At 48.5% G+C, this 13,466-nt stretch overlaps 1 protein-coding gene across 1 annotated transcript in view; it reads left to right on the forward strand.

Moving 5' to 3' along the window:
- Positions 1-13,466, forward strand: part of PLXNA3 (plexin A3) — a 71,455-nt gene that overhangs the window by 14,803 nt on the left and 43,186 nt on the right. Inside the window, exons 3-9 of the mRNA XM_084836050.1 lie at positions 21-149; positions 2,171-2,271; positions 3,814-3,937; positions 5,860-6,010; positions 6,681-6,780; positions 8,922-9,036; positions 11,474-11,674. Coding sequence (XP_084692176.1) covers positions 21-149; positions 2,171-2,271; positions 3,814-3,937; positions 5,860-6,010; positions 6,681-6,780; positions 8,922-9,036; positions 11,474-11,674 — 921 coding nt within the window. The remainder of the gene's footprint in view (positions 1-20; positions 150-2,170; positions 2,272-3,813; positions 3,938-5,859; positions 6,011-6,680; positions 6,781-8,921; positions 9,037-11,473; positions 11,675-13,466) is intronic.

Genomic DNA, 13,466 nt, shown 5'->3' on the forward strand with positions numbered 1-13,466 from the left:
CATGCAATCACCCCCCACAGGTGCGTGTCGACAACCCGAATGAGGCCCATCTCTACGAATCTGTGCCAGTGATGCCTGGAGAGCCCCTGCTGCGCGACATGGTCTTGAGTCCTGACCAGTGCTACCTCTACTTGCTCAGTCAGAGACAGGTCAGCCTCGGGGGTATGGTGGAGGCTGGAGTACTGAGGCAGGCAGAACAGCTGAGTGGTTTTTGTTATGCTTTCGCTGGGAGGTGGAGAGAGCTGAAGGATAAACTACTGGGTCTTTAATTTTGGATATAGAACAAAGGGGCAGGGTTTTTTTAATTTACATTTATATACCACCTTATCTGTTAAAAAGCCATCAAGGCGGTGAGTTAAAACATTAAAAGCTACACACTTTAAAAGGCTAAACTGGAAAAAATGCCTCTTTGCACCCTTTCTAAAGGCCAAGAGAGAGCGGGGGGCCAATCATAGTTCTTGAGGGAGCAAAACAAGAGAACATTAGTTCACGTTTAGGGGCAACACAGGAGAACCCATTAGACTTAACCTGTCTAATGAAGCTGGTACTGTTCTTTAATCTGAGCCAGGCCTTAGCCCTAGAATACGAGGTGAAGAGGGCCAGTAGGCTTGTGAAGAATTTGTTTCCCTCAGAGCCATCCCTGAGCAATCGCAGGCACAAGTGTCAAGGCCAGCCCAAGGCCTATTACTGCCTGAGGCAGAGCAGCAAAGGCTGCCCCCACCCCACTCAAGGTAAGGTGCATAGTACTAAATCCTTGTAAAGTTATTTTGGTAGCTGAGGCAGAAAATCCCATAAGGGCCTCTCTGCCTCCTTGGTAGTAAAAATGCAATAATAACCAAATAACTAACAGTTTGCTGCCCTTTCATAACACCCAAAATCTGCCTAAGGCAGCTGTCTCACTTTACCTAATGATAGAGCTGGCCCTGACCAGCACCCAAAGCTCTAAGGGTAGGGAAACAGGTCTTCCCACATACAGAAGGCACAAGTCTCAGACAAGCTTGAGCCCTGGCAAGCCTCTCTTTTTCTCTTTTTTAGGAGTTAAACTGTAATTGAGCCCCAGAACTTAATTTCAGTGCCTGTTTTCAATTGGCCTGGCAAATTCTTTTGGGCTTTTGGAAAGCTGTGTGTGCTTTACACCAGTGCTAGGAGCGTGTGGGTGTGGGGATATGACTCTGCATACATTTCAGTGTCTTTAAAGTGTGAAGAATTCATAGTAGTTGAGATGTATTAAGTAGGGGAGGAGGCACATCTCTCTAGCACAGTGTTGGGGAAGACTGGGGGCAGAGGAAGAAGGAAAAGGTGTTTGGGGCAGGGGTGGAGCGCCAGTGAAATTGTTCTGGAGAGGGCAAGAGGCCTAGAACTGTGAGGAGGATGGATACAGTGAAAGACCCTGGGTTGGGTTTTTTTTTTTGCTGTGTGAGTTGATTGTGCAAATGAAATAGCAAGGCTATATGTGAAATGGAATCAGATGCTGAGATTAAGGATATGGTTCCTGCTGTGCAGGGTGTCAGAACCACAGGCTTGGGGGCCACATCTGACCCTCCTGGGGTCCCAGTCCAGCCCTCTGGGCTTCCCTAGATGGCAACACCCCCTTTCCCCTGATTGTTTGATGGTTTCCTGGCTTTTGTGCAGTTCCCCATCATTTGAAAAGGTTGAGTTTTCCCTCCTAAGGCTTAGTTACTGGCAAAGAGCTTTAAGCTAAAATACACTGGTATTTTTTTGTAATTTTCACCCTGCCCCTTTGGCCCACCCCTGGAATCCCCCCAACAGCTTCTCTGAAATGGAATTTGGCCTTCGGGCTGAAAGAGGTTCAACACTCCTGCTTTGGACGGAAGAAGGTTGTAGGAGGTTTTGCAAGATTGGGGCTGCTAAGGGCTACTCAGAAGATGGGTGCTCTGTAGGGTTGCACCCCCTTTTTTTTCTCCCTCTGACAGGTCTCATGTGCTTTTCAATAGGTACATGACAGGCAGAAATTCAACAGGTGCCTTCCCCTATATCAGGAATCTGCACCTGTTGCATATGGGCTTGCTATGTTTCAGTGAAAGGCATAGAAGCTCTGCGGATGGGCAGGTGGGTGCGGCAACTCCAGTGGGATGTGGGGCACACATGGCATCAGATGACGGATAGTCTTGCGGTCTTTGCGTAGACAGCAATTTCTTCCTTCCCTCAGGTGGTGCGGCTTCCGGTGGAGAACTGTGAACAGTACTTGTCTTGTGCTGAGTGCTTGGGTTCCAGAGATCCACACTGTGGCTGGTGTGTCCTGCACAACAGGTGAGAGAGTCCACCCCCCCCACACAAATACCCAGACTAGCGGAGAAAGAATGCATGCCCCACCACTCCACCCATTCTCCATCCTCTTGCCACCCAATGTCTGGGGGTCAGGTAGGGAGGAGGCAGCCAACTACAATTCATTCTGTCTCTCTCTTTTCTCCCCCCCCTCCCTGACTTCTACTGGGTCTTTCTCCCTCTTCCTGTCTTTATCTAGACTCTGCAGGAGCCTTAATCCTATTAAATGTGCCAGCACTGAGCTGACTAGGAGGGAGGAGAGTTAGAGGGGGCAGGAGATGCAGGGGAAGGAGACGGAAGCTGCTGTCCCCTGAGTTGGGAAGACGGTGGATGATGGTCGCCTTCTCTCACTCTCCTTCCTACCCCACCTCCTGGTAGTAACCCATCACTGGACATAATACTGGAGAGTGGGGCGGGGAGAAGTCTGAGCCCCCATGGCAAGCAAGCTTAGGTTCTTCCACCTGGCACCAATGTGGTTTCTTGCATTTGTTTTTCCACCTTTCAGGAGGCAGGATGGAGCTTGTGGGGAAGAGAAGGGAAGTGGCAGAGTGCGGGACACACACACACACACACCTTTCTCCTCTCTACCCAGCCAGCGGCCACCTCTCTACATCTCTGCTAGCAGATGTTCCCCCTCCTTTCCTTGCCCCCTCCCAATCCCCTATCACTGTCTCAGCACCTGGCGCAGCATCTTGCACCTCCTAACTTAATATAGAACTATGTGATAATGCTTGGGGAGGTGGGAGTGAGAGCGGAGGTGACACCCCTGCCGCCAACTACCCAGCAGGGTGGGGGAATGAGAAGAGTGAGAAAGAGAAGTGAGAGCTGATTATTTCTTCTCGAGAGCTCCTCCAGTCCTGACCGAGGCTTTTCCTCCTGTTGCAGCTCAGGGCTCCCTACGTCACTCTCCCAGTCCCAACCCTAGATCTCTTCCCATCCTGATGTTGTCTTTGACTTGGCCCCTTATTTCTCTATTGGCAGTATTGGGCTTGTTTGTCGTCATCCCCCTTAAACACACATCCCTTTTGGGTTCCCTGTGTGTGACTGCTATTCCTTCTTCCTCAAGGCAGGCCTCTCCATTCCCAACTCCCCAAGCATCCTTGGTTCCAGCGCTAACGAGCCTCCCGGGCCCTGGAACGGAAGCAGCAGGTCCACATTACAGTCCCCAGACTGACTTTCTCCCCCCACCCCTTTGTGCGCGCACTGTCATGCGCCTGTCTTGTTGGCCCTGCTGTGGCTTCGGCTTTACACATCACCTGCCTTGACCTCCACTCTGCCGGCTTTCCCGTGTGAGCCTCCTTCCTTGTGCCTTTGTTTTATTTACCAATCAGGAGACAGTCAGCCCCACCACCGCTGCCAAATGTCATGAGCTTCCTCTGACGCAAGTTCTGCTCCCCTGCCGCCACCCCTTGTTTATGGGCTGCGATGAGCTTTTCTGTCCTGTTGGAAGCAGGGTGGCTATGAGAGGAGCAGGATGCCAGAAACTTCCATTTCTCTCCCCAAACCCTTCCTATTTTTGTGCCTCAGGTGTTGTAGGGAAAGCGAGTGCCCCCGTGCTGTGGAGCCTCACCGTTTCACAGTGACTCTGACTCAGTGTGTGCGGCTGCTTGTCGAGCCCAATAACATCTCGGTGACAGAGCCCAGCGTTGTGGTGAGTCTTGGATCCCTCCTGTGCTGTCCAGGATTTCTAGCTGCTAGTTACCCTTCAAATTGGCAAGGAACCTCTTTTGTCCAGGTAGTGAGGGGGATATTGCTCTTTCAGAAGGAAGAAATTCCCTCAACCCTGCTGTGTTCCCTGGGGGACATATGTAACCTATTTTCTATTTACTCTGACTCAGGGCTGCAGGATCATAGGCTCAGGGGGCCACATTCCATTTCCCCCAACCACCAATCATTTGGTGGTTTTCTGGCTTTTGTGCACTCCCCCCACCTTTCTAAAAAGCTGAAATGCCTCTCCTAAAGCTTAGCTACTGGCAGTAAGAGCTTTAAGCTAAAGTATATGGCTGTTTTTGGCACAGCCCCCAAGAGTTACTCTGAAATTGAATTCGGCGATTGAGCTGAAAGAGGTTCAACCACCCTTGCTTTAACTAGATCTTCTTATTTGTTTGTTTGTTTGTTCTGTTCTTTGCCAGTTGAACCTCTGTACTTCAAGATGAACCTCTGCAAATGGTAATTTGACCCCAAATGGACCAACACACACTATTTGTTCTAGCGGAACAAACAGGCAGGAGAGATGAGTTAGGTTCTCTTCTTTTTAGGGAGTTTCCAGCTACAGTAGGACGATGACCAGTAACTTTAACCACTGCCAATAAATTATATATGAAGAAACATGTTTTCATTGTCAATGTGAGGTTCACAGTCATCCTTTAAGAATGGCCACTTTGACATCTCCTTGGATGTGAATGTAGAACCCTATGGTCACCCTTAAATCTAACTGAGATATAGTTACAATTATGTATGTGTTCTGCCTCCATTTGGAGGGGGAGTGGTTTGGGTGTAGTCAAACTAGAAAGTGAATTATTATGGAATGATGTAAACACCATGGTCAATTACCTCACCTATTATGGAGTAGCGTTTGTAACGTCCTTCGAAGACACCATGAGAGTTGCCCAATATCTCCAGAGGGTCCCTGACTGGCAAGGAAGATTTCTTATGACTTGCCAGTTACCTTCAAGATGAAATCTTTTGTAAACTGTCTTGGGAAACTAGCTTAATTGGGTTAGCAGTATCAGTTGTGTCTGTGCAGGTTAATTACTGCTCTCCTTCACCACCATCGCCAACACTGGTAACACCCACTAGACTCATACCGGCAATAGTCTCTGGTTCATGTCCTGTCCCTCTTTTTTTTGCTCAGGCAATTTTTGTGAACTGCCTAGAGAGTTTTAGCTATTGAGCATATAGCAATAAAATGAATGAATTTTTATTTTGTGGCAGTGTGTACGCAGTGGTTGCAGAACATGGTACTGGCCACACAATTCAGCTTCATTCAAATCACTGCTTTAATTTCTTTATTTTGAAAAGCACGTTTTTAGCCCATATTGTTGCCAAGATATGCTTGAAAGGGAGTGAGGTAATGCCTGGTGGAATCTCTAGAAGCCAGAGGAGCTGCTGAAAAAGACTCCCAGTGGTCAGACGGCAGGGCTTTAGCAACTCTGCATAGCTTCTTGCTTCCTGTAAATACAACACCCCCCACACACACACACAGCTAGTAGAAACAAAATAAATTTTGCAAAATAGTAAAAATTGCAGAATAAATAAGATAAACCATGAACATTGGTTTTTAATTTCCATAATGCTGCAGAGTCTGGGCTACCTTGTGGCATAGAATTTGAGAGGTGTGTGTGTGTGTGTAAAAATGGTGTTTTATTCTTTTATGTTTGTTGTTCACTGCTCTGAAATCTTTTGATGTGGAGCGGTATATAAAAATGGTAGGTAAATAAATAAATAAACACATGCACCATGCACACGCGTGCACACACACACAGCATACGTTGCTTATTTCCCTTCTTTTTATTTAATTCTCCAGTATACTAATCTGTCGAGTGACTTCCCTCTCTTGGGCTGTGTTTCCAGCTTCAGCTTACTGTCCGCAATGTCCCAGACCTGGCTGCTGGCGTGACTTGTTCCTTTGAGAGCCTTGGAGAGAGCGAGGGGCAGCTGCAAACGGATGGTGGGATCCGCTGCCTTTCCCCTACGTTGCGGGACGAGCCCCCTGGGGAGTATGGTGAGTGCTTGGAGGTGGGGAGGGAAAGCTGGCATAGCGTAGTGGCTCTAAGACATTGCGCTAGTCCTCAGTTCAAATCTCACTTCTGTCAGAAACATCCTAGGTGTCCTTAGGGAAGCCGCCCTCAGCCCCTGGCCTATCTCTCTAGCTGCAGTATGGGTATAATAACACTAACCTACCTTCCAGGGTTGTTGTAAGGATTGCAGCCAGATGATATTTTATATGAAGCACTTTGAACAGTCTAAAGCGCAGTATATTCACACATCCTCTTACTATTAAGATGGAGTAATGTGGTCCAAATGGCATTTTGGCAGGATCCTCTTTGCAATTTTGACTTGTGCCTTCCCTCTCATGTGCCATGTTCTCAAGATCGCTCGATGCAGATTGGTTACCATTCTGTGTTTCCCTTCATGCTTACAACTGGGATGTTGAAAAAGTGGTAAATGAATGGATCTCCCCTCCCTCTCTTACACACACACACACACACACACACACACACAGTCTGCTTATGTGCAAATAGAGAACTTTACTCTGGTTTACTAATTCTGAGTGGAAACCACAGGGATAATAGTTACCTTTGCTTCAGATTAATTCTAGAACGTGACCTTAACGGATACATGCTTTCTGATATCAGTTTCTCATTTATCCCACTCCACCATCACCATCTCAGGTGATGTTCGCACAGTTAGACTCCGCCTTCTCTCCATGGAGACTGGTGTGGAATTTGCCAGCACAAACTTCATTTTTTATGACTGCAGCCTTCTACGCACGTAAGTTTTGACATGAATGGAGGTGGGGGAGGGAATGCCTCTCTTCTTCAATCCCCAGACCTTGCTCCAACCTTGAGAAGCTGGTGTCTTCTACCCCATCCCCAATAAAATGCTCCTTCATTTTGGCCTCTTCCCTTTGCTCATAATTCAGCTTGGATACTTTATTAACATGCTGACCCCTGCCAAACTACATGGGGAGGAAAGATGCCCTCCCTAGGTATAAGGTGGGAGCAGGTCGAAGGGGTAGGTGTCACCAAACCCACGTAAGCCACATACAAACAAGTCTAGCATAGTGGTTAAGTATTGGACTAGGACTGGGGAGACCTGGGTTCAAATCTCCACTCGACTGTGAAGCTCGTTGGGTAACACTTGGGTCAGTCATTATCTCTCAACCTCTTAGCCTAACCTACCTCACAGGGCTGTTATGAGGATAAATTGGGGTGGGGGGGAAGGACTGCAGCATCTTGAGCTCCTAGGAGTAAAGGTTGGGATATACATGTAACTAATAAAAAAATACATTGTATGAATTAGGAGCCCAGGTAGTTGGCATTCCTCCCCTCTTTGCTAAGTAGGTTTCTAGAGGCTCGCTTTCATGCTTATTTATTTAGCGCAGGGATGGGGATTGGGTGGCCCTCCAGATGTTGGTGTAAAGGCCCCAGGAATGTAACCAAGTCACCTGTAGTTTTAGAGGGACCTAGAGATCCATAATGCTTGGCTTAGGTTCATTATAAGTGCAATTTCCTTGCTAGTGGGCCTCTGAGCATGTGAGATGAGTCAAAGGTCGATAGCGTGGCCTCAGCACATTCCATGCTGATGAAGACTAATATCTTATCAGGGCCTAGGATGTGCCTGAGAAGTGAGGCTATGTTTATGCCTAGTTATAGGTGGCTGTGCTGGGGAAGTTCTGATTGTTTTCCCTCTGCACAAGTACTGTTAGCCTATGGTGGGAATGAATGATAATTAACACTTGGTGCTGTCATGCTGCCTCACTGCTGACATGTATGGTATAAAACCCATGGTACCCCTTGGCTCTGGGTCCAGAGAAGCTGTCTGATCCAATCATTGGGTACGCCTGTGCGCTGTAAGTACTCAATAAAGTCTCCTTGTAAGCAAACCTGGATCTGGCTTATCACTATCTCGGCACCTCCAAACCTTAGCAGCCCACAGCCGGGGCATACAGTTGGACTGCAACCCCCATCATCCCTGACCATTGGTTATGCTGGCTAGGGCTGATGGGAGCTGCAGTCCAACTACATCTGGAGGGCCACATGTCCCCCACTTCTGATATAGTGCCACCAGCGTGCATGTTGGTGGGCAGAGTAACATCAGCAGAAACAAAACAGAGAGGATAGGTTGCTGCCCCAAGGAGATTCCAATTTAAATTATTTCTGAAGAGGAGACAATGGAAGGTGAGAGGAAAGTGTTCTAGACTTTAGCCTCTGGACAAGTCTTGAATGCCAGGGCTCTGATTATAGGGAGATCTGAAACAGTGCTATGGATGGCTGAGCATGTGGAAGAGCGCTGTCTCTTTAACCCAGTACCCAGAGCCAGCTGTGTCACACCAGGGAGGAGGGGGAAGTGCCTCTTTCAGGCCAGAGAGTATGGGTGCTGTGCGCTCACGTTGGCCCTCATGTTAGAGACAAAGCACTGAAGTGTCTCTGCAGTACAGCAGCACCAGCTCTGCCACCTTGCTTTTCTCCCTCAGGGCTTGGCACATGGTCTCCCCCCCCCCCCGCCCTTGCCAGTTTGTGTTTTTACAATAGGAAATGGCCTACAATCTCTGAGATGCGATTCTGAAGAAGTGCCTTCCTCTCTTAGTTCTGGGGCATCCAGTCTTACACCAACTCCATCAAGTCAGTGTGTGGCAAGGGCTTCAGTCAACATTCCCTCAGGGCTTGTCTCCACAGCCAGCAGATGGCTTTGGCAGGGCTTTGGGAGGTGATTCAATCAGTGCCCCTCTCCTTTTCCTCCCCCTTCCTCCCTTCCCATGAGTTTCATATCCTCAAGCAGAACAATGGTAACAAGGAATAAAGGTCCCGGAAAGGAGGAGGGGGTTAGGGCATTTGTGGGCCAGGAGCTGCCTGCTGTTGTTGTTGCCGTTTCCCCTTACTGACTGTGTTTTATTTCCTTCGCCCCTACAGGTGCCTGTCCTGTGTCAGCAGCCACTATCCTTGCCACTGGTGTAAATACAGGCACACTTGCACCCACAACGTTGCCAAGTGCTTCTTCCTAGAGGGACGGGTCTACACCACTGAGGTGAGAGGAGTCCTTGCAGTGTAGGGTGCCCTCTCTCCTCCCCACTGCCTTATCAGGAGCCCTGGACAGCCCCCTTGAGAAAACCTCTAGACTTTAGTGATACTTACATCCTAAATCCCCCAAGTCAACTTTTCATCTCCCCATCAGCCCTCATAACTAAATTCAGTCCCCTACAGGCTGCCCTCTTCTGTTGCTGCAGAAATCCGGGATGTGGGGGGAGGGTTTGTTCAGTGGGATTACATCCCTGAGGCAGAGTCGGATGGGCAGGAAGGACTCCCTTCCCCTGCTGAACTGCTGGCGGGGTGGGGGAGGTAGGAGGAGGGAAGGTCTCCAGGCATGTGGCTTGGACCCAGAGAATCACCTCCATTTCTTGCTCTCTCTCGTGTGCTCTCTCGTGCTCTCTCTCGCTCTCTTCCTCTCTCTGGATCTGTATTTCTGCTTAACAGCAGAAGTGGCTACAGTCCTCCCCTCCCACCCCCAATGTGCAGAGGACATTAGGGTGCAGAAGGAAATAGCAATTCTGCTTTTCAAATGTATGCAAATTCTACAACGTTTTGCATATATTTAACTGGAACATTTAAAAAAATTTGGGGGGGCAATACTTTGGGGTTTTTGCAGACTTCAGAATATACTGCTGACCAATATGTGGGGGTGATGAAGGCAAAGAAGAAGCAAAGGGGGTAGGTGGGCAAGGGATAAGAGCTGTGAGGAGGGACAGAGAGATCTGCAGAGCATAGCATTTCTCTTTTTCCTTGATCACTGGAAGCTCCCTGCTTCCAAAACATGACTGTATTGCAGCATATATCTTCATAACCATGAGGTCTAGAAACTTTTTTTCAAAAATAAGCTGAAAGCTGAGGTTTGAGGAAGGCACACTGAGATTGGGTTTTGTCCTGTGCTGTGTACAGGTCAGGGATAGTGGTATAAATGTGTGTTCACGGGCCAGGGCAATCCCACGCCATTGGAAAAGCGCCGGCAGGTGGCAGATCAACGGCATTGGCAGCCGATAATAGCGCTAAAGTGCCCGTGTTGGGGTGGGGGGGGACTGGATCAATATAGGGGAGGCCAGGGTCTTTGCTGGTAATGGGGCCAGTTGCTCACAATCAATCGTCTGGCCCAGGCGGCAGGATCAATAGACCTAGAGACGCCCGGGGCTCTTTGTGGGTAGGTAATTGATAGCAGCTCCCTTTGGAGGGGCCAGCGTTTGGGTTGCGGTCGGATGTGGTGGCTGGAGGTGGGAGGGGTCTGGACAGCCGTCTGGGAGGCTCTGGGAAGTGAAGCATTCACTGTAACTGTTAGGGTTGAGAGGCACTGGAGCAATGGGTGTGCACAGGACCGAGAGATGGTGTGTGTGTGCACGTGTGCGTGCTTGTGCGCGTACATATGCTGCACATTAAGAACAAGGAGTGAGAAAGCTAGAGAGGGAACTTGGCGTTTCCAGGCCCTTCCAGGCCTCACTTCCCCTGCAGGGCCTTCCTTTTGTCTTGACCCCATTGTCTTGGCTCTGGACAGGAAGTTGCACCCAGGGCTTGATTGTTCTGCAGGTCAGGACCGCATTTCCTCTATTGCTTCCCAGTGTCACAGCCACCCTGTCTCCTTGCTAGCCATGTAAACAGGGCAACTGGCCTAGCGCACCTCCCCCCCACCCTCCCTTTGGTACCAAGGAGCAATTAACCAGGCTCTGGTTTCCATGGTAACTCCTGAGCGCCCAGCAGGCTCTTTCATCTCCATCTCTCTCATGCGGCCTGCTCCAAGCGAGAAGAGGAGCTGGGAGGCAGGCTCCTGGGTTTTTTCCCCTCGCTCAGTATGGGGCCTTTGGGGTAGGGAAGGTCATGTGGCCATTTGCTGTGGGGCAGAAAGACCCCCAGTTCTGTTGGGGCAGAAGGGAGAGGCTTATAACCTGTCCCCATGACTGGCAGTGGGTGTCTTCATGCAAGACCTAAAGCTGTAGAATAGTCCAAAATCAGTACAATTAAACTCAGTGGGATTTCTTCTGAGTAAGCATGTTTAGGGCCAGGCTGTAAAAATGTTGGGGAAGGGGGCTTTTTCTGTATCTACTCATTTGAGGGGAGAAAGGGACTGTAGCTCAGTGGTAGAGTGCAAGTTTTGCATGCAAAAGGTCCCTGGTTCAATGCTCAGCATCTCTAGGTAGGGCTAGGGAGGAATCCTGCCTGGAACCTTGGAGAACTGCTGCCAGTCAGTGTTGACAATGCTGGGCTAGATGCACCAAGAATCTGACTCAGTATAAGGCAGCTTCCTATGCTCCTAATAATGCCTTACCTACGTGAGTTAGAATTTAGAACCAGCTCTCTTCTGCGTTCTTTCCTGCACTGGCAACATTCATATGTATGCAAAACAGCACAAGAGTGCATGTGTGTGACAAATACGCTTTCAGCACCATGTATGCAAATGCCTTGCATCTTTTCCTTTCCTGTAGGGCTGCCCAGAGCTGCTTCCTGGTGGGGAGATCTTGATACCAGTGGGAGTGTTACAACCCATTACCCTGCGTGCCAAGAACCTCCCACAGCCTCAGTCAGGCCAGAAGAACTACGAGTGTGTCCTGGGCATCCAAGGCCGCCAACAGCGGGTCCCAGCCGTACGCTTCAATTCGAGCAGTGTCCAGTGCCAGAACACCTCTGTGAGAACCATACTTTTATTTGTTGTTGTTGTTCAGTCATTAAGTCATATCCGACTCTTCGTGATCCCATGGACCATAGCACGCCAGGCCTTCTTGTTCTCCGCTCTCTCCCAGAGTGTGCTCAAGTTCATATTGATTGCATCAGTGATGCTATCTAGCCATCTCATCCTCTGCCATCCCCCTCTCCTTTTGCCTTCAATATTTCCCAGCATCAGGGTCTTTTCCAGGGAGTTTTCTCTTCGCATTAGGTGGCCAAAATATTGTAACTTCAGCTTCAGTATCTGTCCTTCCAATGAGCAGTCAGGGTTGATTTCCTTTAGGATTGACTGATTTGACCTCCTTGCAGTCCAGGGGACTCGTAAGAGTCTTCTCCAGCACCACAGTTCAAAAGCATCAGTTCTTCGGTGCTCAGCCTTCCTTATAGTCCAGCTCTCACAGCCATACGTTACTACTGGGAAAACCATAGCTTTGATTATATGGACCTTTGTCGGCAAGGTGATGTCTCTGCTTCTTACTATGCTGTCTAGGTTTGCCATAGCTTTCCTCCCAAGGAGCAAGCGTCTTTTCATTTCATGGCTACAGTCACCGTCTGCGGTGACCTTGGAGCCCAAGAAAATAAAATCTGTCACTGCTGCCATTTCTTCCCCTTCTATGTGCCAGGAAGTGATGGGGCCAGATGCCATGATCTTAGTTTTTTTAATGTTGAGTTTCAAGCCAGCTTTTGCACTCTCTGCTTTCACCCTCAACAAGAGGCTCTTTAGCTCCTCTTTGCTTTCTGCCATTAGGGTGGTATCGTCTGCGTATCTGAGGTTGTTGATAATTCTCCCGGCAATCTTAATTCCGACCTGTGATTCATCCAACCCAGCGTTTCTCATGATGTACTCTGCATATAAGTTAAATAAGCAGGGCGACAATACGCAGCCTTGTCGTACTCCTTTCCCAATTTTGGACCAATCGGTTGTTCCATGTCTGGTTCTTACTGTTGCTTCTTGTCCCTCGTACAGGTTTCTCAGGAGACAGGTAAGGTGGTCTGGTACTCCCATCTCTTTAAGAATTTGCCACAGTTTGTTGTGATCCACACAATCAAAGGCTTTAGCATAGTCAATGAAACAGAAATAGACATTTTTCTGGAATTCTCTTGCTTTCTCCATGATCCAGCAAATGTTGGCAATTTGATCTCTAGTTCCTCTGTCTCTTCGAAACCGTGCTTGTACTTCCGGTAGTTCTCGGTTCACATACTGCTGAAGCCTAGCTTGTAGGATTTTGAGCATAACCTTGCTGGCATGTGAAATGAGCGCAATTGTACGGTAGTTTGAACACTCTTTGGCATTGCCCTTCTTTGGAATTGGAATGTAAACTGACCTTTTCCAGTCTTGTGGCCACTGTTGAGTGTTCCAAATTTGTTGGCATATTGAGTGCAGCACTTTAACAGCATTATCTTTTAGGATTTTAAATAGATCTGTTGGAATACTGTCATCTCCTCTAGCTTTGTTGTTAGTAATGCTTCCTAAGGCCCACTTGACTTCACTCTCTAGGCTGTCCGGCTCAAGTTCAGTGACTGCTCTATCATGGCTATCAGGGACATTAAGATATTTCCTGTATAGTTCTTCTGTGTATTCTTTCCATCTCTTCTTAATCTCATCTGCTTCTGTTAGGTCCCTGCCTTCTTTGTCTTTTATCATGCCCGTCTTTGCACAAAACGTTCCCTTGAGATCTCCGATTTTCTTGAAAAGATCTCTAGTCTTTCCCATTCTGTTGTTTTCCTCGATTTCTTTGCATTGTTCATTTAAGA

This window comes from Heloderma suspectum, chromosome 2 (assembly GCF_057233095.1).
Source record: "Heloderma suspectum isolate Gila_16-S chromosome 2, 16-S_ref, whole genome shotgun sequence".
Taxonomy (NCBI): Eukaryota; Metazoa; Chordata; class Lepidosauria; order Squamata; family Helodermatidae; genus Heloderma; species Heloderma suspectum.